Here is a 24,574-nt window from a genome sequence, read left to right on the forward strand (position 1 = left end):
TGAAAATGGTAGGAGTCGACGCTGTAGGCATGTCCACCGTACATGAGGCAAGTATCTTAAAGTATAGGTTTCTTCTCTTCATTGAAAATAAAAGCTTAGGCTTAAAATAGTTACGCAATTTACTCATTTTTCAGGTAATAACAGCGAGACATTGCGACATGAAAGTTTTTGGTATGTCCTTGATTACGAATGAGTGCGTAACTAGCTATGACTTGGATGCTGAACCCAATCACGAGGAGGTCTTAGATGTAGGGCGTATGCGACAGGATATACTCCGTAAATATGTAACACTATTAGCAGAAAGATTTGCAAAGGTCAAGTCAAACGAAAAGCCTTGAAACTAGATGTTTTAAAAGTGCGTTACACACCATAGCAGTACCAAACTGAAACAAATTGAAGTCACTTGACATTTCAAAATATAGGTATACAGATATGTGTTTGTATCCATTAAAATAATAATACAGCTCATAAAGTAAAATAGAGGTGTATAATTCCCCAAATGAAAGATTAAAAAAAAAAACCACTGGGATAACTTTTTTTGTATTTTTTCTGTTTAGTAAAACTATTTTTGGGTTTTTACTTTGAGTCTAGTACTACTCAATATCAATAAAAAAATATATTTTTAACAAGAACAAATCCAAGAAAACTATGAATCATTATATTTTTATTATATACATGTAAATTTTTGTATACCTGACAATAAATTAATCTTAGGTATGTCGCATGAACAATTGAACAAATAATTTTCAATTAGAACATATTTCATTATGTTTGTAACTTTATTATATTTTAAGTACGTAATTTATTCAGGAATATGTAGTTAATCCAAAATTGTTAGTTAAATAAATTGAAGTTTTAATTATTATTTAATAATAAAATAATAAATATTTTACTTGGATGAATGTGTAAATTTTTACTGTAATTTTAATACTTTAGCGTAAAACTTTACTACCGGTGATGGGTCTGTAATACTCTGTAATTCCAAATCCAACACCCGAAAAGTGCAGTGTCGACTGACTCTCTATCAGTCGGGTAATTGATCTTAACGGAGTTGCAGTTTGTCATTGGTCATACAAATTTGTGACAGATGCCTGTCTGTATCTCTCGGCGTTATTTGGGACTAAATTACTTCCTATTAAAATATTTTTTTAAATTCAAAAGCTTTTTATTTACTTTACAACCATAAATTATTCCGGCCACACTCAAATCAATGGCATCCATTTAAAATTTTCTGAGCAGAAGCACGCGCCACAAAAAGGGACAAAACCTGATCCCAAAAAATACGTGTGTGTGTCCCACACGACCAAAGTGCAAATGCGTCGTCGACAAAGTAGGACTAAACTATAACAGTTTGAATTATTTTTTATATGTTACACTCAATAAAGGTCAATAAGAGAGTTAACAACAAACAATTTTGATCAGAACACGATGCAATAGTTTTATTATAGTATTGAATATGACTAAAATCAACAGTACTGAGAAAACTACAATTGTAATTTACTCTAATTTGTATAAAAAATATTTAGGAATATTAGGAACACTCCTACCCGATTTTCTATTCTTTGTCCTATAGCCAAAGCTTGTCTGGAAGAAATCGCTCTCTTAGCGATAAGACCGCCTTTGTACATCTTCCTCTAATTGTTCTACTTGTATTTGTATCTTTTAATAGTGTACAATAAAGAACATATTATTGTTTATTAAATAAATCACGTGCAATTTATTCTGCTTATTTTTTTTTCTTTCATTATCTTTTCAGTAACATTCCATTATTTCATTATTAATAAGATTCAAAATTTAGATTTGATCATATTAACAATTTTAAAAACATTTTACAGTATTTAAATTATTTAAAAATAGTATTTTAAGCATAACTTAATTAATTCTTTGAGAATAAATGTGCACACTCTGCACACGCTAAATCTATCGTAGGATACTTATATTCAAAACCATATTCAAGAGTTCTCTTGGGTGTAACATGTTGGCCTTGTGTTAACATCATTGCCCGTTCTTTATGTAAGAGTGTATTAAGCACAAACTCGGGAACTGGAAAGAATGCTGGTCGAGATAGAGCTTTAGCAAATTCCTGAAAAAAAAAGCGATTCCATATATATATGTTACTTGTACTCTAAAACAAAATTTAGTATACAAATTTACTGGTATAATAACTAGTTGACCAAGCAAACGTTATTTTGCCATATATTTTATTAATCTCCTTAATCCCCCCCCCCCTTATAACTTAGGGGTATAAGAAATAGATATTGGCCGATTCTCAGATCTACCCGATATGCACACAAAATTTCATAAAAATAAGTCCAGCCAAATTATATAAATAGAACTAGCTGACCCCACAAACGTTGTTTTGCCATATATGTTATTAACCCACTTATCCCCCTCCCCCCTTATAAATGAGGGGGATGAAAAATAGATGTTGTTCGATTCTCAGACCTACCCAATATGCACATAAAATTTCATGAGCATCAGTCAAGCCGTTTCGGAGGAGTTTAACTACAAACACCGCGACACGAGAATTTTATATATTAGATAAATTAGGTGTCATACTACTGTTGGTAAAAACGGTTCTATTTATAACAAATGTTATGAATATAACGATAAAATCAATGTTGCTCTCTGACATTGTCCATGTTATTGTTTTGTTTATTTTTTTATGTTTGTTAATAATTAATTTTAAATATTTTGCAATAGGAAACGACGACTTTCGTCAATGTTGTTTATAAGTAAATATTACATATATTCATAGGCACATATAGAATAGAGCTGAGTTAGCCGTGCTAATCCCTGTATGGTCTAGTGCCCACCCCAGAATGTTGGGTTACCTATTAGGAATTTTAGGATTGAAACCTATGAAGTCTGTCACCCTTAAATTTTTTTTTTGTAGATGAAGCACAGTCACCCTTAAAATTACCCTAGATAGACCAATGTATACATACATCACATGCAAACTTTAAAACTCCACAGGATTAAATGACAACAAAAAATAAATGCAATATGTAAATAAATTAGGTACCTTTGTAAAATCTGCATTTGTAATAACTTGGGGTGCAACACCATTTAATATGCCTTTTACTTCTTTGTTTTCTATTGAAAACTTAATTAATCTGATTAAATCTTCTATGTGGATCCACGGTAAATATTGTTTACCAGACGCTATTGGACCACCGAGGCCCAAATAAAATGGAAGTATCATGTTTTTTATCATACCACCGTCGCGACCCAACACCACACCAGATCTGATAATTACCTGAAAGCATTAAGTTTATTCTAAATTTAATGTCTCTATTGCGCATTTGTGTATGTAATATTCTAATTAAAGCAAAACCGCTTTATTAATAAGTAATGTAATTAGAAGTGTTGGTATTCAAAGAAACACTTATTAGGTTGAAAATTATTGGTTAGCATGTAAAAAACCTTATAAGCGCGATAAAATCTAAAAAAGTTAATTTATCACATACGTACATAGGCCTCCACAAATTCGCGCCAAAAATCGTGTAAACTCATGTGTTTTGCCCATAGTCACCACTCACCACGCTGGGCAGGCTGACCAAATAATTCTACCCTTATTTAGTTAACGAAACAAATATACCCAAAAACGATTTCTTAATACCATACGTATCAGTCAATCAATCACATCGGCGTATCGCAGTCCATTACTGGACATAGGCCTCCACAAGTTCGAGCCAAAAATAGCGTTAACTCACGTGTTTTGCCCATAGTCACCACGCTGGGCAGGCGGGTTGGTGACCGCAGGGCTGGCTTTGTCGCACCGAAGACGCTGCTGCCCTTTTTCGGCCTACAGTGTATTTCAAAGCCGGCAGTTGGAAGGTTATGCCGCCATCGGTCGGCTTTATAAGTTCCAATGTGGTAGTGGAACTATGTTATCCCTTAGTCGCCTCTTACAACACCCACGAAAAGAAAGGGGGTGGCTATATTCTTTAATGTCGTAACAACCCAGCAAACACTTTTGTTAGAAAACAATATTAAAAATTATTGTTAGTAAGACTTCATATAAGATGTTTTCTGCAGTCAAATATTAAAATGATTGATCTTACAGTTTATCTCTTTCTAAATTAAGTATTAATTATAATAGAAAGAAAAAAATAAAATTCGTGATGTTAGGATAGTTAGGCTACTTAAGTATTGCGGTTTTACCTACATAACATCTGAACCCGTTTTCGTAGTAAATAGTAGATAACCGCTATGAATATTGAAACTCGATATAAACGGATTAGGCGTGTTACGGAGCTTCGACTCCGACTCCGATACGTAGGAACTTACGCTTATTATTGTACCATTGGTTCTAAAAATTTTGAGTCAGAGGTTTTAATCAGCAATCGAACCATAGCCAAACTTTGGTTCCGATAAAATTACCTGCATTACATCCCTAATACGGATATACTACATTTAGTAATTCAGGACAGTTTAAATTTTCTGCACTCCTGAACATGAAATGCCAATTTAATGAGAATTAATTAACTATGTCAGCCCCAATTCAATACCAAAACTGTTTCATTTACCACTAGGTAATCTGGAATTCATGTAACAATTCTATGTCATTAACTGTATGACATTTTACTTACCAGTCTTACTGGTGGATCTACCTCTGCAGCTTTTTCCCATTTAACAAGGAGTTTAGAAAAAAAATCATTGCCCGTTGATGGACTAGATTCATCATATCTATTTTTTTCAGATGGCTCATATGCCCCAACACCAGTTATTAGAACAAAAACGTCTGGTTTATCTTTACTTTTATTTATAGCTGTAGCTAATGCTCTAGTTGTGTATACTCTAGAGTTGAAAACATTTTGCTTAAAGCTGAAATAGAGAATTTACATTATCAATATGAGTTTCCTTTGTTATTGTATAATAACATAAAGGAGCTAGTGAACAAAAAAGTGTGTCAGCCATAGTATTGTTCGATAGTCAACTACCCTCACTTATTATATTACTCGAGTTATTCTGACGTGTATAAAACGAACAGTGCAACCGCCGCTAAGACATTCTTGGCTCTGGCTTGGCACGATACACTTGTTGTATCCTGCTAGTAGCTTATCCTAGACTCATTCAATAATTAATTTGTGAATACGAATTAATTGTTATCTATTACGATTAATTTGGCTAGGCGAGGCGTATAACTCGAGCAGTGAAGGTGAGCGTTGATACGTATCTCAAAGGGGATCTCCTTAAACCTACACCTAGGTCGCAAGTCCTAGGCACTGCTCTGAGTTACTCCCTCCGCCACACGATAGACTCGATCGGTACGCCGAAGAGCGCTCACGCATCCACGTGTTCGGTGGACGTAACAATTTTGTTATAATCTTTTTAAGTACTACCTACATAATATTGTAAAGAGTGCGAGTATAACCTACGCCCGCGCCCTGCAAATATAGAAAAGGAGCTTCCAATTAGTCGAAAGACTACAAGTGCATTACAATTATTATTTAGTAGAAGTGAGAACACATACATAATACATAGTGTAACGATAAGTCATTTTGATAAAACTTTTATGTGATATAAAAGTTTTATCAAAACGACTTAAGATTTGCATCATTTTAAGATTATATACGAACAATTTTTTCATTTACAAGGCAATATATAGTTATAAACGTTATATTCTTACAAAACAAGCAATAGAGCATAAATTGAAACCAGGTAAGACTCTCTGTCTTAAAACAGTGTGATGCAAACAATATCATGTGAGGATCATATGTAGAGCTACGAGTATGCTAGTTACTCCTACTGTTCAGTTTACTGTGCACTCTAATATAATAATTTAGTTACGTAACATAGGGTTTGGCTCATTGTATGACTATAAGTCGAAGAATACGATATTTGGATAGAAATAGACAAATGTGGAAGAATATTAATATGGATCGATTTAGTTATATATACATGAAAGCATGTCAAAGTTTGATATGTAATCTTTTTTGTAACTTGTTATAATAATAATGAAGTCTAGTTTTTACCAGGAGCCATATATTGTTTTATCATTTACTATTTTTAATCCCGCTTATTTGAGATTATTAAAATTGTTAAGCCTACCAGTGAGACAATCTGTTTTGACACCTAAAAATCTATTTTTACATTTCAAACAAGAAAAGAACCATTACACTACATATTTAGAAAGTGATTATGTCATTCTTATCCTAGTAAGGTATTATCTTTGGTATGGTATTAAGAAAGTTTGACTTTAGGGTTTTAGGCCAAAAGTTCAGACCTAATATGTTTTGGTTTACAACTGACTATAGGAATATTCTTAATATCACCATATAACAGAATAATTATAATATAGCTAAGGATCAAAATTTAAAATGATTCTTAGGTTTGGGCAATTAATTGTCCTGTTTGTCACATTTTAATGCTGGTTCTAAATACAGGTAGAATGTTACTTCAATGTAACTCCATTTTTAATTGCTAATAGGTTACTTAGGAAAAGTTACTTTTCTGTTAAATACACCAACATTATGTATGTACAAATATTTAAACGTTACAGATAATTTAAATTGTGTTTTTGGATATATTGTGTATCAGTTTTAAAACTTACAAGTTAAGATATATATCTGTAAGAACCTATAAGAAAATTTGAAGTTTCGTTCACTAGCTATTTAATAGTTATCCATACCAACCCAGGAGTCCAAAGTTTGGTAAAATCCATGAATTGCTGTCCAGCCAAATTCACAACTGCACTTGTGCTACTTGGTAAGCCAGATGTCTCTAAATCTGTCCATGACAAATTTTTAGCAGCAGGCATTCTAGATATATTTATAACATTGTAGTTATTAGTTGTTAAGAATTTATTTAAATGAGTTCCTACAAATCCTGTGCCACCACCTATAAATTTGAAGTATTAAATTAAATATATATATATCACTGTCTAATAAAACTACTAGCATTTGCTTTTGTAAACTTGGTAGTAAAGATAGGTTTATTTTGAGTACTTCCTTACCATACTTTTAAAGCCGAGAACGAAAGATATTAGGATTATCATTTGTGGTTTCACAGGCGTTAAAAAAATTATTTATTAATTGTTACTGTTGATAAAACGAAGTTCTGTAGATATTAGATTATAATATTCTGTTATTGTTATTTATTAGAATAGTCTTCAGTGAAGCGTAAAAAAATTTAAACTTACCGACTAAAACTCTTTTGGTAGCCATTCTTAAAACGGGTTATGTAACTTTTTAGTTAATGACTGTAAATAAAATATTTAAACATTAGACGCCAAAACTATATCAAAATTTTAAATTTTATAATAAAGCAATTTGCAAAGACGTCACACACCATTTATTTGAATTTGTGTGATTTCTTGCAAGGATTTATTTACAATAACAGCTGACAGCTTAATGCTTATCTGACACAATAACAAAAATTGATTGACATAAGCCATGCTCTACTAAGCGTCCGCAACGCCCAGAAAACCCAGAATGGGTCGTTCCACCTAAGGCCCACGACGTTATTGATCATGACCGCTGAATTTGCCGTTCCACTAAAGTAAAAAACGCCACGGGCGCGGGTTAAAGTTGGCTTTCATCAAAACGTGGCGGGAATTTAAAAAAAACAACTGTCAATGTCAAAATATAATTGTTACATCTTATTCGATTCTGCAAAAATGCAACGATTAGTTCCCGGGAATCCATATTGCATTGAGTTTTACTCCAATCTTCACGAAATATTCACTTATAACACCCACAGCTGCACATGTTTAAAATTGCTGATTAAATCGAATAGTCTGCGGCTAACCAATCAACAAAATAAAGTTGATCAACTAAGTTGTAAACGTCTGCACACGTACGCAATTTAGTTGTTGGTAGTCGGCCAACTTAATTGTAAGTGTGCGGGAGCACTAATAATACACTATGTTGTAACAAATTGTTGATATGAACGTTAGACTTTAAGACTTTGTAAATAATTACTTATAATCATAATTTGTTGAATAGGATTGAAAAAAGGAATATGTGGTATTTATTAATTGTAAATTTATTTATTTAATTCTAGTAAAAAAAAAAAGTATCTAAAATTACTTCGTTTTGCAAATGTTTTCTTGCTATTATTAGTATTTTGAATGTTTCCGTCTTTTATTGATTCACAATTTTTTTCGTTCTTTCTCTTGTTTCTTATTATTCCATAGTAAACAGTAGTTGCCGTAATGTCTCTTCTTGTAGCTGTGGTGGGTATGTGAATTGAGTTTAATAGTATTATTTATTACATAGTATTCGTGTTTTAATAAATATATTTTTAATATATATACCTATAACTATACATATTATCTTATTTTATATATATTTATATATTATTGCGAGTATCTATATATAGATTTTTTATTTGTAATATCTTTAGATTATTATGATTCACAACAATGACGACCCATCTGACACATTTTATTCTATTTCGTCTTCTAATGAAACATGTAGCGATGACAGTTTTCTCAGTCTACCCTCACTCAGTGATGACTTAGATGCACATTTTTGTGACACTTCAAAACATTTTAACCTGATTCACATTTATGCCCAGAGTATACCCGCAAATTTTCCTGACATGTTGGCCTCCTTTCAAAATAAAAACTCGCATGCTATTTTAGTCTCAGAGTCCTGGCTGAAACCATGCCTCCCTTCAACATCATTCTGCTTACCAGGTTTTCACTTGATTCGGAATGACCGTTTGAGTCGACCTGGCGGAGGTGTTGCTATTTATTTACGATCTCATATTCCTTTTACTGTTATTGATTTTTCGCAACAACATAATAGTCCTGGAGCAGAATACCTTTTTATCGAAGTCCTATTCTCCAATACTAAGCTTCTTCTCGGTGTTTTTTATAATCCTAGCCTCACCATTGACTATTTTATGTCTTTTGAAGATCTTCTTGAAAAGTTTTCTCCTTTGTTCTCACACACAATTATTATGGGTGACTTTAATACTTGCCTTCTTAAAAATGACTCTCGAACTTTACGCTTCACATCTATTGTACAGGCAGCTAATTTACATATATTGCCACTATCTGCGACTCACGCATTTCCTAACTGCTTGCCGTCTCTTCTCGACTTAATTCTTGTCTCTTCTATTTCTCATGTCGAAAAATTTGGTCAATGTGTTGCTACTGCCTTTTCGTACCATGACCTTCTTTTTTTATCTTATAAATTAAGACCTCCTAAAGCCAAACGTAAAATTCTTATGAGGCGCAATTTCAGTGGAATTCACTTTGAAAGTTTAGCCGTGGATGTTTCAAATATTGACTGGTCCGGAGTGCTTGATGCTTCGTCAATTGATGAGAAGCTAAACCGTTTTAACTCCCTAATAACTCAACTTTATGACAAGCATGTCCCTATTCGTCCAGTGCGATTAAAACATCTACCGGCTCCATGGTTGACTGACGAAGTTAAGCGCCTACAGAAGAAAAGGAATATAGCTAAAGCTAAATATAGACTCGATCCCAATGAAACAAATCGTGAGAAGTACAGGAAAGCTCGGAATCGCTATAACAGGGTGTGTAGGGATGAACATCGACGCCATATCTATAAGTCTGTTATTGAGGAAAATGACCCTGCCCGAGTTTGGAATTTCCTCAAATCACTGGGAGTTGGGAAGCAGCAACGTGACATTAATTCCCAAAACTTTAATTTAAATTTACTTAATCAGCATTTCTCATCTTCTGTTACATTTGATAACATATCAAAATTAAATACAATTTCTCAAATTTCAGCTTCTACAACTCGTGATACTCCCTTTTTTCAATTTAGTCAATTCACGAATAGTGATGTTAAGAAGAATATTTTAGCGGTACCATCTAACAGTGTTGGCTCTGATTGCATTAGTCGTCAAATGGTAATTCCTATCATAGATTATATAGTTCCTATAATAACAAATATTCTCAATTTTTCTATTAGTAGCGGTACATTTCCATCTTGTTGGAAAGATGCTATAATCATCCCTTTGCCTAAAAAGCCCATTTCTTCTTCTTTCTCCGATCTTCGCCCTATATGTAGCCTACCATTCCTTTCTAAAGTTCTTGAGCGTCTCACTTATAATCAATTTAACTTTTTCCTCTGTTGATACAACCTTTTGAACCCATTTCAGTCAGGATTCCGCTCAGGCCACAGTACGACTACTGCATTAGTTAAAATCACTGATGATATTCGCATGGCAAAAGATAACCGAAAGCTCACTGTTTTGACATTACTTGATTTTAGTAATGCCTTCAATAGTGTGGACTTCGACATTTTGCTTACCATACTGAATTCTCTTAACATATCTCCTATAGCGATTGACTGGTTTCACTCTTACTTGCATGGGCGCCGGCAACGTATGCGACTTAACAACACTTTTTCTGACTGGGCTAAGATCAATGCCAGTGGTAGCAAGGTGGCGTGATGTCTCCACTCCTGTTTTCAATCTTCATTAATACTATTACTCGATATATTACTTCTCCCTACCACCTGTATGCTGACGATCTCCAACTTTACTTGCACACAAGCTTAACAGATCTGCCCGGTATGATTACCAGTTTCAATCAGGAACTCGAACGAATCAACTGTTGGAGCAAAGAATCGGTCTGAAAGTTAACCCATCAAAATCACAGGCTATAATTATCGGAAGCCCACAGTTTATTTCGCGAATTGATTGGCCGAATTTGACACAAATAACTTTTGCCGGTGTTATAATTCCTTTTAGTGAAAAAGTAAAAAACCTGGGTATATTGTTTGACGAAATTATGTCGTGGGATCCACAGATTTGTGAAGTTACCAAAAAATTTTTTGCATCTATCGGTTCATTAAGAAGGTTGCGTAATTTTCTTCCTACTCCTACTAAAGTTGCTCTTGCCCAATCTCTTCTTCATCCTATCCTTGATTACGCTGACACTTGCTATCTAGACTTAAGGGTGGATCAACTAAACAAACTTGAGCGTCTCCAAAACCTCTGTATTCGGTTCATATTTGGTCTTCGGTAGTACGACCCGTCTCTGAGTTCCATGCGAAACTCAAGTGGCTTCCTGTACGTCTGCGCAGGAATACTCATGCGCTATCTCTCCTATATTCTATATTATTTAATCCCATCCTTCCGTCTTATTTGAAAGAACGCTTTGAGTTTCTCTGTGACTCACATAATAGATCACTTCGTTCTAGTGAAAATCTTACTTTGAAAATCAGCAAACACTCTACTGCCATCTACAGCAAGTCATTCTGCATTGAGGCTGCACGGTTATGGAATACTCTCCCATTACACATTAGACGTGCAACATCACTGGAATCTTTCAAAAAGAAGGTTATGGAACACTACTTAAGACTATGAAATTACTGTCGTCCACTTCGTCATAAGTCACTGCTATTTGTATAATATTGATATACACTTATTTGTTCTACTACTGTTATAATGTATAGTTATGTATAATATTATGTGTATATATGTGTATATGAGTATGTATGTTTGTATGTGTATATGTTTATATGGGTGTAGTGTATTTATATACTTTTATGTAATACGTTCTGTAATTTATAGTTTAATATTGTTTGTAGTATGTAGTATGTGTATATGTATGCATGTATGTGTGTATATTTGATTTTATTCTTGTTTTCTTTTATTTTAAGTCTGTACACCCTTTCCGCTTGTTTTACATTATCTCCTCTAATTTACGTAAAAACGATCTTTACTGGAAGATCAAAATACGATACGAACTGACCTTTAACGACTGACAAATCGACACTTTTAAACAAAATAACGCGTCAGACATAATATTTTAATAAAATTAGTAACATTGCGTGCTAGAATATAGGTTTAGAAATTCGAAAAATACCCAAAACCGAATCGGAGCACCCCACTGTCCACGTGGTCTTGGTCTGCCCTACCCCTAGAGTGTTTTTTTAAGCCGCGGAGGAGCGGAGCTTCCCGCAGCGCTGGAGCCAAACGTTATTCTAACCTCTATGCTACATGACTCTAACCTTAAAGGTGGTAGATTAATTTAACTTCAACTACGATATCTCTGTAACAGCGGGGTTTAACAAAAATTTAACCTCCGATAAAAAAAATCTACCTATATTGTACATTATAACCTATTTTATAAGTAACAAAAAAAAATTTAGGGGGAATCCTTAGTAAGTGTGGGGATTTTATGGGTTTTTGATTGGGGTTTTAGGGGGATACATTTTTGGGAGTTGGCATCACTGAATGAAGAATTGAGACGAATTGAAAATTTGAAAATGAAAACTTCACAATTTGAAACAAATATAATTATTTTATACATCTAGACTTAATTTCGTTTAAAAAAATATAGGAAATGAGCAAAGCCAACATATTTGTAATGTAAACATACATAATACTTGTAAAATTATATTACATATTATAATTTGTTACAATGTCTGAAAACAAAATACCTCTGTATGTTAAAGACGGAGTTGCGTATGTTTGGAATGCAAAAGGTAATTTATTATATTATTCTTAGATTATTTGTAAATTAAAGAAGAAAACTTATGCCATTTTAAATTTTGGTTTTTATATTTTGGTTTATTTGCTTATTAAACAAATAAAATTTTCTTTTTCTAGACTGGAATACTATTAGAGTAAATTACAGAATATGTGGTGCACTGTTTGGCACAATTGCTTCCTTCCCTCGTCAGAATGATTTCAAAGGTTTGTTAATACTTAGTTTTGATAAAGTAGCTACTTTTCACAAAAAAAAAACAAAAGTAAATTAATTTTATTTTGCAACAAAACTTATATTTGAAATATTTATCATTCATTATTTTTATTTGTGGGAATTTTATTCTAATTCTTATGAATACTTGTGCTTTAGTTTATTGCCGATTGATATGAAATTTAATATATACATGATACATGTAATAACATTATGTACACTTAGATGGTAGTCGAGCCCAAAACCCTGCTCTATCCATCTCTGATTTAATTTTTGTGAAACATAGTTTTTAAAAAATAAATTCAAATTGTAGGTTTGCCAATGATGTTGCTGTCAGTTGAAGCCGCTTTGTTAGTTGAAAAAGGATTCTGTGAGTTATTTGAACTTTCAAAATTAAATGAAGATCTTTCAGAAGAACAAAAACAACAAATCAAAGAAGCTGATGAAAAGTATACAGTATTCAATATCGTATAATTTCTATATAATAGTTCTATATAGTATAATGATTTATACAGAACCATACCCATACAAATTCATCCTTTTAAATAAAGACGAAATAAGTTTTTTACCATCCATATCTAAACTATACGCTAATGACAATAAAACCATGTAAAAGCAATATGAATATAAAAAATTTTAATACAAAAATTTATTTTAAATCGCGACAACTCAATTATTATATAGTATAGTATAATACATATATTCCATCATATAGTAGTTTACCCACGCCTAAAGATGTTTCACATTAAAAAGAAAAAAAAAAATAGGCAATGATAAAAAAGAAAATACTAATCAGGCTGCTAAAGCAATGCTAATGTAGAGACATTAGCATTGCTTTAGCAGCAAGCATCCTTTTAATACAACTAGGTCAACAAAAAAAATCTTATGGTTTACTGGTGTTTTTTGAGCAATCACCATAGCTCATAGACGCCTACAAGACGAGACACATTGCAAGCGTGTTGCTGACCTACCCCTAGGAACACTGGTCACCTTACTCACAACAGGAACACAACACTGTTTGAAAGCAGTATTATTTAGCTGTTATTAGCATTTGCTGCCAAAGCGCCATTTTTATGGCAGAGTAAATGTATAAATAATAATTATGCTGTTTTTTAGAGTATTAGATGAACAAGCAGAGGCATTTAAAATGCGGAAAATAAGTCAGCTATCACAAAAGATTGATGTAATAGTTGCTGGAAAAAAAAAGAAGATGTTGTCTAAAGGTATAGTTGGTAAGTAATTTTATTAGTTTCTATATAGTAAAGAAACATATTATATTAATAATTTGATAGTTTACTTACCATAGCTAAATCCTTTTATTTCAGATGTTAACATTGATAAAGAGGCGTTATTGCAAGAAGAAATAAATAAAATACCAAAACTCGCTCCTATTCATACATTAGTGCATCTGCCTACAGAACATTCATTAGATATAGGTAATATATTATAATATTGTATAGTCAGTTGGAATATTGCTTCAGCCTGTAATATCCCACTGCTGGGCATAGGTTTCTTTCCCCATGTAGGAGAATGATCAGAGCTTAATCCAACCACGCTGCTCCAATACATCTTGGCGGATATACTATGAGTAACGATCGCTGTCAGCACACGATCACAGTCATATGTATATGATAACAACCGGGACCGACGGCTTATTGTGCTATCCGAGGCATGGTGGGGAGTCCCACAGGAACTGCACAAAAACCAAGACCACGGCAAATATCTGTAAAGCCAATACAAATGTTTGTCATTTGCTTGTGCTCGTTGAAATATAAAAAAACAACTTAATAAAGTTGATAAGATAAAGACGAATGCATCAATTTGGTCAAAATTTTTTCTGCTTGTTATTATAATTTTGTCTTTAGATATTCATCATGTCTAATAAGCACTATAGCAGTAACAACAAAAAATGTTAATATTCCTTCTTTTAAATTTTTATTGTATTCATATTACTATTTATAACTTTTATATTAATGTATTAATTTTTTAATTTTAGAACCTACACCCTTGCAAGTTAATGTTTTAAAACCTTGTATTTTATCCGGAGAAGGAGCAATTCAATACAGTATCTTTAAGGATTTGTGGGAAAAAGGATACCATATCACAAATGGTTCAAAATTTGGAGCCGATTTTCTTATATACCCAGGTAAATATTGGTATTTTAGTTCTCCATAAAAAAATTGAATTAACAAGTTACTTAAAAAAAAAAAAAAAAAACTGTTACTGAACAACAATTAGTATTAGTATATTGTTTAGTTCCATGTTTCTCCAGGTTCTCAACTCGACTATTTTTTTGTGTTACCTCAGAACTTTTTCTTTTGGGTGGATTGATTTTGATGATTCTTTTTTATCGAAAAGTGCTTGTTGTATGGTCCCATTTTATTTTAAAAGAGATCTGATGAGTACTTTTGGAGTTATCTCTAATATTGCTTATTTACTTGACTACTTTTTGTCTCCCTATGTTGAATCACAGTGTCGTGTAATTGAAGTTGTATTTTTTTTCGTGTACAAGCAAACACATTTATGTCAATAAATTAAATAATACTTGTGCTACAAATAAAAAAAATATTTATCTATTTCTTACTCTACATCTTAAATAGAATAATAAAAAAAATTAACAATAGTGTTATGTAGTTACTGATTGGTGCTGAAATTTCAGGTGATCCAGTTAAGTTTCATTCAATGTATATGTTAAGATGTGTGAACAACACCACAGAAGGTTTTCGACCTCCAAGCTTAGTGGCATTTGGAAGATTATCTGTATCTGTAAATAAACTGGCAGTGTTTGGTTTTTGTAATGCTCAGGGAAAAGTAGAATACCAAACATTACAATGGCATAATAGCTTATATGGTTGATTTAATTAAGATTTAGTAACTTCTTTATGTAACAATAAATATTTTTACAAAATGTTATTATTTATTTTCAAAATATTTCCTATTTTTTACTAAAATTCCTTGCAAAATACTCCCGATAAAAAATACAACAAGCATAAATGATAAAAACTAGTAGTTAATTTAGAATAGAATGGTGATGTTTGTATATCATAGTACTCGTGCGAAAATAATTTCGAAAAAAATTAGTACGCACAGGTCACGGCCGTAGACAGAGTAAACCCAGTATATATATATATATATATATATATATATATATATATATATATATATATATATATATATATATATATATATATATATATGTGTATAATCTATGGAGTAAACTCTAACTAGTTTACTCTGTCCTCTAACTAGTTTACTCTATATGGGGGGATTCATTCATTCATTCATTCACAGGCGTATAACCTGAAGAAGAGATTCAACGCTGCCTCCAGGTCTTACAGGTAGTAAATCACTAGGGCACTTCAAAAATAGGTATTTGAATAAAAAGTTTCTGTCTCGCTGCATGCCGCTACCGGGCCCCGCGCCATCTCCGCTCCGTTTTTTCTGTGTGTGACTGTCGTGTTGTTAGTGTGCGTGCGCCGGCTATTCAGCTATTAAAAGGCCTTCTACACGGTCGGGATCGACCGCCGACTCTCGTGTCCTTGGTCGGGTCAACCAATTTTTGTATTCATTCTACACGGTCGGTGGTTGGCTCAACTTGTCAGTTCTTCTCTGGTATTTGAAGCGATGGCTCCTTGCATTTTTAACCGACTTCCAAAAAAGGAGGAGGTTCTCAATTCGACATTTTTTTTTATGTATGTTACATCAGAACTTTTGACCGTGTGGACCGATTTCGACAAATTTTTTTTAATCGAAAGATGGTGTATGTCATTTGTTCCCACTTAAATTTATTTGAGATCTAACAACAACTTTTCGAGTTATCTATACATATAATAAAATGGTAGGAAAAACTGTACATTGAATATTTTTTTAAAAGAATACTTGGGGTGTGATCTACTATCGATACCGAAGCCAAAAATATAGTTTTTAGAATTTTTGTCTGTTTGTCTGTATGTATGTCTGGGATAAAGTCAAAAAGTACTGCATGGATTTACTTCAAATTTGGCACGAACATTATAAGAAGTCGGGTCAACATAAAGGCTACATATTATCATGCTATCACCTACTGGGAACGAGCAGTGAACCTTGATTTCCTCAACGCATTCTGTAACAACGTGTAATCTAACGACGCACATTTGAATATTGTTGTTATTATGTTAATAACCATGCTATAAGCTAACTTCACACTATAAATAAAGACATTTTGTAGTATATTTAGTATCAGCATTGCACCCGTGCGAAGCCGGGGCGGGTCGCTAGTATCTAATAATACGTTTATATTTGACTATTTTTTCGTCGACCTACGTTGTATTATACCGCATAACCGACCGCGTACCGATTTTGATGATTTTTAATTTAATCGAAAGCTGATGTTTCATCGAGATCTGATAACAACTTTTTGAGTAATCTTTAATAACGCGTATTTACTTGACTATATTTTTGTCTACCTTTGTTGTATTATATGTCAATGTAATTGAAGTCGGTTTTTTTTCGTTTTCAATTTTTATCTGTCTGTCTGTCTGTTTGTTCCGCCTAATCTCTGAAACGGCTGGACCAATTTTGACGAGACTTTCACTGTCAGATAGCTGATGTAATAGGGAGTAACTAAAGCTACTTTTATTTTAGTTTTTTTATTTTATTTCATAACTCTGCGAACGGAGCAATAATTATTTTTTTAAATTCCACGCGGACGAAGTCGGGGCCACAGCTAGTATAATATTTAATTAATACGACGTAGGTCGACGAAAAAATAGTCAAGTAAAATCACATTATTAGATATAACTCGAAAAGTACTTGTTAGATCTCAAATAAATTTTAAGTGGGACCACATGACACGCACCACCTTTCGATTAAAAAAAAAGTCATCGAAATCGGTCCACCCAGTCAAAAGTTCTGAAGTAACATATATATACAAAAAAAAAAAAAATACAGTCGAATTAAGAACCTCCTCCCTTTTTGGAAGTCGGTTAAAAATCAATCTGATACGTATTATTATTTTCTGTTGGTGTACAATAAAGTGTTATGTTATGTAATGTTAATCAACCACTCTTTATAAAAATTGAATCGATTACGTAATTTGCTTAACTAAAAAAACATAAATAAAATAATAATTGAAAAAGCTGCCTTCATGATTTTTGTAAGTGTACAGTCAATGATATTCAAATGAACATCATTGTGTACAGAACATAATGTGTGAAATTGTTGTGATTTATATAACTATCTTTGTGTAATTATTGAATTTTTATCTTGTTCCAGCCTTTTCAGTTGATTTTCTAATAGTTGTTATAATTGTTATATCGCCGCAATTATATGTTAATTAATACATATAACCTATACCTATGTATTAATAACTGCGACAAACATGAGACATTACAAATTATATAGGTACTAAGACAAACGTTTTATACTATGTATGTACTACATTACATATATATACTATACTTACACTTATACTATATACTACATGTATACACTATAATTATGTATGTATCTATACTCATTCTTACACACACCTCAACCATGTAATTACATACCTAATTCATAAATAAATTACCTAAGTATTTCGATAATTACCCACAAAAATATAGTCATGTATCAAGTCACAAAGAATATCCAAGTCAAAATAATAAAACATAATAATAAGTAGTTTACGAAATACAATAATAGTAAGTCGAGTCACAGCAATACGATGCAGAACAAATTTAATAAAACAAGCCAAATTTAGAAAAATATACTAAAATATCGTCAACAATTAAGAAACCTAACTCCATCACGTTTTCTGATCTTCGCCCAATATCAATCCTTCCTTTTTTGTCTAAAGTCTTAGAGCGTCTCGTCCATCAGCAGCTAACATTGTTCCTGCACTCAAATAACCTCCTTAATCCTTATCAGTCCGGTTTCCGTAAAGGTCATAGTGCGGCAACGGCTCTGGTCAAAATCACCGACGATATTAGATTGGCCATGGACAAACAAAATCTCACGGTGTTGACCCTGCTGGACTTCAGTAATGCATTTAATACTGTGGATTTTGATATACTGTTGGCTATCTTGTGTTCTCTTGGCATATCTCCATCGGCAATTGGCTGGTTTCATAGTTACTTGTGCGGACGGCGGCAGCGTTTGCGTGTCGAAGATTCATATTCAGAATGGCTAAGCGTAGTTGCCGGCGTTCCACAAGGTGGCGTGTTGTCTCCACTTCTATTTTCTATCTTCATAAACTCTCTCGGTCCTCATATATCTTCTCCATACCACCTGTATGCAGACGATCTCCAAATTTATTCCCATGGAAAACTAGTTGACTTACCGACCTCCATAAATAAGTTAAATAGCGACTTAAAAAGCATTTATAGTTGGAGTAAATCTTATGGTCTAAACGTTAATCCTTCTAAGTGTCAAGTTATTATCATCGGTAGTTCAAAACTAGTAGCTCGAATTGACTGGTCACTTATACCACCCGTCATTTTTAATAACACTGTGATTAATTACAGCGAAAAAGTAAAAAACCTTGGTGTAATATTTGACAGTCACCTCTCGTGGACACATCAACTAAGTGAGTTAAGTCGCAAGTTATTCGCAGCTATCGGATCCCTCCGCCGGCTTCAACACTTCCTTCCTATGTCTACCAAAATTGCGTTAGCACAGTCACTCCTACTACCAATTCTTGACTATGCTGATATTTGTTACCTAGATCTTAACGAGGAGCAGCTAAATAAGCTTGAGCGTCTCCAGAATCTCTGCATACGGTTCATATTTGGTCTTCGCAAATATGACCATGTATCCGATTTTCGTAATCAACTCAAGTGGCTGCCTATCCGCTTTCGCAGGAATACTCACATCCTCTCTTTGCTTTATTGTGTGCTTTTCCACCCAGATACTCCTCTTTACCTAAAAAATCGCTTCTAGTTTCTCTGTGACACTCATGAGCGTTCACTCAGGTCATCTTCAACCTTAATACTCAAAACTCCTTCCCATACTACTTCCTTTTATTCGAACTCCTTCTCTGTTAAAGCTGTACAGCTTTGGAACAATCTTCCTCTTTCTATTAGGCAAGCTCAATCTCTATTCTGTTTTAAAAAACATCTAAAGGCTCATTTTTTGTCCCTAAATAACTGTTAAATATCATCTTCGCAATATATTGTAGTATTTGTGTATGTAGTATATATGGTGTATGTATGAAGTAATGTATATGTAGTGTTTATATAAATGTATAATTATGTGTATATATATATATGTATATATATATATGTATTATATGTGTATATATATGTATTATATGTGTATATGTATTGCATGTGTTATATGTAGTATATTTACTAATTTTTATATCATATAGCTTGTAAACTCCATGCCAATTCTTTATCAACTATTTGTACACTTCCCTACCGCTTCTCATTTTATATGCCCTATCCTATACCCTAAGGTTGTCTGGAAGAAATCGCTCTTAGCGATAAGACCGCCTTTGTACATCTTTCTTCGTATGTATCCCTTTTGTAACATTTCTTTGTAGTGTACAATAAAGAGTATTTATTATTATTATTATTATTAATTAAAGGCCTTCTACACGGTCGGGATCGACCGCCGAACATCGTGACCTTGGTCGGGTTGATATAAAAATGGACAGTGTGGAAAACGGTTGACCCGACCGATATTTGGTTGATGTCAACGGCCTTGGTCGCGAGCGCATCTCTCGCGACAAGCTACGTTCGTGGTCGGTCCCGACCATGTCCCGACCGTGTGGAACGTTGTCGGCCGACGCGAGCGCTTCAGTTTGCGCTTGTCAGTCGTCACGGGTAGCTAGTTTAAGTGTATTATCTATGGTCACGGGCGCATATCATCACGTGTTGCAATGGATTCGCAAAACGAACGCCACGAACGAGAGGTTCTGACCGAATTTATATCTTTATATATTGATTTGCCATGTCTTTGGGACATTGGATCCGATTTATACCAAGAAAAGAATCAAAAAACTTCACTTCACTTTAGCATAAAAAAGTTATTGCCAAACCCACCTTCTATTGCTTTATAATTGTATTTGCTCGCAAACGAAAAAAAACCGACTTCAATTACATCGACGAGTAATACAACGTAGATCGACGAAAAAATAGTCAAGTAACTACGCGTTATCAAAGATTACTCAAAAAGTAGTTATCATATCTCGATAAAATTTATATGTGACATGATAAACATCACACTTCAGCCTATCGCAGTCCACTGCTGGACATAGGCCTCCCCAAGTTCGCGCCAGACATCCCGGTCTTCCGCAATCCTCATCCAGCCGACACCAGCAATCTTACGTATATCGTCGGTCCAACGGGCCGGAGGACGTCCCACACTGCGTTTGCCAAGACGCGGTCTCCACTCTAGGACCCGTCTACTCCAACGGCCATCAGTCCTGCGACACAAATGACCAGCCCACTGCCACTTCAACTTGCTAATTCTGTAGGCTACGTCGGTTACTTTCGTTCTCTCGCGGATAGTCTCATTTCTAATCCTATCTTTAAGAGAAACCCCAAGCATAGCCCGTTCCATTGCACGTTGAGCGACCCTAAACTTGTGAACCAGTCCCTTCGTCAGTGTCCACGTCTCGGCTGCGTATGTTAACACAGGCAGGACGCATTGTTCGAAGACTTTTGTTTTCAAGCATTGCGGAATCTTCGAAGTGAAGACTCGACGAAGCCTGCCAAACGCCGCCCAGCCCAACCGAATCCTCCTATCGGCCTCCCTCTCGAAGTTGTTGCGGCCCAGTTGGATAGTATGGCCTAGGTAAATATAATCCTGAACAACTTCGAGAAGGGTACCATCGACCGATACCGGTATCGCTATGACTTGGTTGTTAAACATGACTTTCGTCTTATCCAAGTTCATACAGAGACCGACACGTCGGGAGGACTCGTTTAGGCCGGCCAGCATTCGGCCTAACTCATCCAGCGTCTCCGCAAAGATGACAATATCGTCGGTGAAACGAAGGTGAGAGATGAATTCACCGTTGACGTTGATGCCCCGTTCCCCCCAATCTAAGGTCTTAAAAACATCCTCTAGCGCAGTGGTAAACAGTTTCGGTGATATTACATCCCCCTGTCTTACCCCGCGCCGGAGGGAAATAGGTCTTGTTCTTTGGTCATTGACATGAACGGTCATCGTCGCCGCGTCGTACATAGATTTCAGTACATCGATATATCGCCAGTCGATATGACATCTCTGCAGAGAGTCCAGGACAGCCCAGGTCTCGATAGAGTCGAAGGCTTTCTCGTAGTCCACAAATGCCATACACAGCGGTTGATTATATTCTTCCGTCTTTTGGATAATCTGCCGAACAGTATGGATGTGGTCCACGGTGCTGTAGCCATTTCGAAACCCAGCCTGCTCTGGTGGTTGAAATTCGTCGAATCTTCTAGCGAGACGATTCGTAACAACCCTCGAAAACAGCTTATAGACGTGGCTCAGAAGTGAGATCGGTCTGTAATTCTTTAACAGAGACTTATCGCCTCTCTTAAAGAACAGCACCACCACACTCCTGGACCACGCCTCCGGCGTGGTACATCGGTGGATGACGGCGTTAAATAGTCTTGCCAAGGCTTTCAGGACTGGTCGCCCTGCGGATTTAAGGAGTTCAGTGGTAACTCCGTCATCCCCCGGGGCCCTGCCGTTTTTAAGCTGCCCGAGCACTGCACCAATCTCATCCTCTTCGAAGTCCGGGATACACTCCGAATAATGGCGCAACAATGGTGCCCGTGGATCTTCGGTGTCCCAAGTCGCTGGCTTGCGTGCGCTCGACGAGTACAGCTGTCCATAAAAATTCTCAACCTCTTCTCGGACCTGAGGGCGAGAGCAGACGGTTCTGCCATCTGCTGTTTTAAGCTTCGCAAGAAGGCTTCTCCCCAATGGTCTTTGGAAAACTTTGGACCCCCTATTCTGCTCAATCAGAGTAGTAACCTCTCTCGTATTTGAGCAGCGGAGGTCTCGGCGGATAAGTTTCCGTATCCTCTTGGAAAGAGCCCTCTGTTCTGGCGAAGCAGCCGGCAACTCGCGCCTCTGCCGCATCAGATCCAAGGCTTCGGGAGAAAGTTTGTTCTGCTTCATTGGTTTTGTTGGTGGAAAGTGCCTGAAACCCAGTGTACACACCGTCTTCACCACGTTGTCGGTTATCTCGTCCACGTCGCTAGTAGTTTCCAGCGAATCGAATCGGTTTTGGAGTTCCAACTGAAACTGCTCGGAGCCACATAGTATTTGGGGCAGCGTAGGTCGGAGAGTAGATTTCATCAAGCGGGTCCGCTCCTTTCGGAGACATATATTCAGAGTGCCCCGTATTAGCCGGTGGTCGCTGCCGGTGTTAAACCTGTTAACCACTGAGACATCTCTGAATATATGCCTTTTATCCGCTATGATGAAATCTATCTCGTTCCTCGTCACAGTATCGGGGCTTTGCCATGTCCACCTCCTTGCTGGCTTCTTCTCAAAAAATGAGTTCATCAAGAAGAGCCCCTCCGATTCGAGGAAGTTGACAAGCGTCTGCCCCCTGTGATTCCTGTGCCCCAATCCGTGTGGTCCGATGCTCGATCCGTCGCGGCCTTGTACTCCCACTTTAGCGTTGAAGTCTCCCATAACAACGCTGTAGAAGGTCGAAGTAGTGCCATGTATGGCCCTTGTAATATTTGTTAGAGTGTGCCGAGGTCGGCGCATATACCCGTATCACTTTCAGGGAGTACCTGTCGGTGAGCTTAAGTACAAGGTACGGTACCCGGGTCGACACACTACTGACTTCCACAACGTTGTTAGTGAGAGTCTTGTGAACCAGAAAACCGACGCCACCTTGGGAAAGCCCATCACCTTCACGGAAGTAGAACAAGTGCCCGGAGTCCAGGATCATCGTGTCCTCTCCCTCTCTTTGGACTTCAGACAACCCCAGTATGCTCCACTTAATTTGACTAAGTTCTACCTCAAGTTCGGTGAGGTGATGGTCCAACCGTAGCGTGCGTCCATTATACGTAGCCAGGAATATTTTTCTATGGCAGCCTCCCGTACCCCGGTGATTCTTGGCACCCTCTACCCCACCGTTACCACGGCCGCTGCCGTAGTCGGGAATAGTGGGGCTGCCGGGAACTGAGGGCCTTATTTTTAAGTTCGAACTCATGGGGGTTTTTGCCCACAGTCACCACGCTGGGCAGGCGGGTTGGTGACCGCAGGGCTGACTTTGTCGCACCGAAGACGCTGCTGCCCGTCCTCGGTCTGTGCATTTGAGAAGCCAGCAGTTGGATGGTTATCCCGCCATCGGTCGGCTTTTCAAGTTCCAAGATGGTAGCGGAACTGTGTTATCCCTTAGTCGCCTCTTACGACACCCACGGGAAGAGAGGGGGTGGCTAAATTCTTTAGTGCCGTAGCCACACAGCACCCGTAGCCACACAGCACATAAACATCAGCTTTCGATTAAATTAAAAATTATCAAAATCGGTACACCCAGTAAAAAGTTATTGCGGATTTTCGAGAGTTTCCATCGATTTCTCTGGGATTCCATCATCAAATCCTGGTTTCCTTATCACAGTACCAAACTAGGGATATCCCTTTTCCAACAAAAAAAGAATTATCAAAATCGGTTCATCCAGTAGAAAGTTATGCAGTATAATACAACGTAGGTCGACGAAAAAAGCGTCAAGTAAAAACGCATTATTAGATATAACTCGAAAAGTAGTTGTTAGATCTCAAATAAATTTAAATGGGACCAATTGACACACACCACCTTTCGATTCAAAAAAAAAATTGTCGAAAACGGTCCACACGGTCAAAAGTTCTGATGTAACATACATAAAAAAAAAAAATGTCGAATTGAGAACCTCCTACTTTTTTGGAAGTCGGTTAAAAATGCAAGGAGCCATCGCTTCAAATACCAGAGAAGAACTGACAAGTTGAGCCAACCACCGACCGTGTAGAATGAATACAAAAATT

At 35.8% G+C, this 24,574-nt stretch overlaps 4 protein-coding genes across 4 annotated transcripts in view; 3 read left to right on the top strand and 1 right to left on the bottom strand.

Moving 5' to 3' along the window:
• LOC123659915 (purine nucleoside phosphorylase-like) overlaps nt 1–1,160 on the top strand; it is a 12,451-nt gene extending 11,291 nt beyond the window's left edge. Inside the window, exons 5-6 of the mRNA XM_045595079.1 lie at nt 1–47; nt 135–1,160. The exon at nt 1–47 is cut by the window's left edge and continues 97 nt beyond it. Of these exons, the coding sequence (XP_045451035.1) occupies nt 1–47; nt 135–338 (251 nt within the window). The 3' untranslated portion in view covers nt 339–1,160. The remainder of the gene's footprint in view (nt 48–134) is intronic.
• A 556-nt stretch (nt 1,161–1,716) lies between these two features.
• LOC123659515 (epimerase family protein SDR39U1) lies at nt 1,717–7,386 on the bottom strand. Its single transcript, XM_045594727.1, has 6 exons — nt 7,297–7,386; nt 7,148–7,207; nt 6,642–6,846; nt 4,596–4,830; nt 3,026–3,259; nt 1,717–2,083 (listed from the first exon to the last, which is right to left on the bottom strand). Exons 2-6 carry the CDS (start codon nt 7,170–7,172, stop codon nt 1,877–1,879), a joined length of 906 nt encoding a protein of 301 aa, XP_045450683.1. The 5' UTR covers nt 7,173–7,207; nt 7,297–7,386; the 3' UTR covers nt 1,717–1,876.
• Nucleotides 7,387–8,358: 972 nt separating this feature from the next.
• Nucleotides 8,359–10,380, top strand: LOC123659916. The gene is made up of 2 exons (XM_045595080.1): nt 8,359–9,834; nt 10,087–10,380. Exons 1-2 carry the CDS (start codon nt 8,359–8,361, stop codon nt 10,378–10,380), a joined length of 1,770 nt encoding a protein of 589 aa, XP_045451036.1.
• A 1,774-nt stretch (nt 10,381–12,154) lies between these two features.
• On the top strand, nt 12,155–15,545 carry LOC123659593 (tRNA-splicing endonuclease subunit Sen34). The gene is made up of 7 exons (XM_045594799.1): nt 12,155–12,422; nt 12,547–12,633; nt 12,951–13,086; nt 13,754–13,869; nt 13,963–14,073; nt 14,634–14,783; nt 15,297–15,545. The coding sequence occupies exons 1-7, from the start codon at nt 12,359–12,361 to the stop codon at nt 15,491–15,493; spliced, it is 861 nt and encodes a 286-aa protein (XP_045450755.1). The 5' UTR covers nt 12,155–12,358; the 3' UTR covers nt 15,494–15,545.
• Nucleotides 15,546–24,574: the final 9,029 nt, after the last annotated feature.

Source organism: Melitaea cinxia, chromosome 14, assembly GCF_905220565.1.
Source record: "Melitaea cinxia chromosome 14, ilMelCinx1.1, whole genome shotgun sequence".
Classification (NCBI taxonomy): Eukaryota; Metazoa; Arthropoda; class Insecta; order Lepidoptera; family Nymphalidae; genus Melitaea; species Melitaea cinxia.

Excerpts from the sequence above, each read along its gene's own strand:
- LOC123659515 (XM_045594727.1), bottom strand. The coding sequence starts at position 7,172 with ATGGCTACCAAAAGAGTTTTAGTCG. Across the intron at positions 4,831-6,641 it reads ACCAAACTTTGGACTCCTGG|CTTTAAGCAAAATGTTTTCA; the intron begins GTTGGTATGGAT and ends TCTCTATTTCAG. Across the intron at positions 3,260-4,595 it reads TAGATCCACCAGTAAGACTG|GTAATTATCAGATCTGGTGT; the intron begins GTAAGTAAAATG and ends TAATGCTTTCAG.
- LOC123659916 (XM_045595080.1), top strand. The coding sequence starts at position 8,359 with ATGATTCACAACAATGACGACCCATCTGACACATTTTATTCTATTTCG. Across the intron at positions 9,835-10,086 it reads ATTGCATTAGTCGTCAAATG|TCAGGATTCCGCTCAGGCCA; the intron begins GTAATTCCTATC and ends AACCCATTTCAG.
- LOC123659593 (XM_045594799.1), top strand. The coding sequence starts at position 12,359 with ATGTCTGAAAACAAAATACCTCTGTATGTTAAAGACGGAGTTGCGTAT. Across the intron at positions 12,634-12,950 it reads TCGTCAGAATGATTTCAAAG|GTTTGCCAATGATGTTGCTG; the intron begins GTTTGTTAATAC and ends TTCAAATTGTAG. Across the intron at positions 13,870-13,962 it reads GTTGTCTAAAGGTATAGTTG|ATGTTAACATTGATAAAGAG; the intron begins GTAAGTAATTTT and ends CTTTTATTTCAG.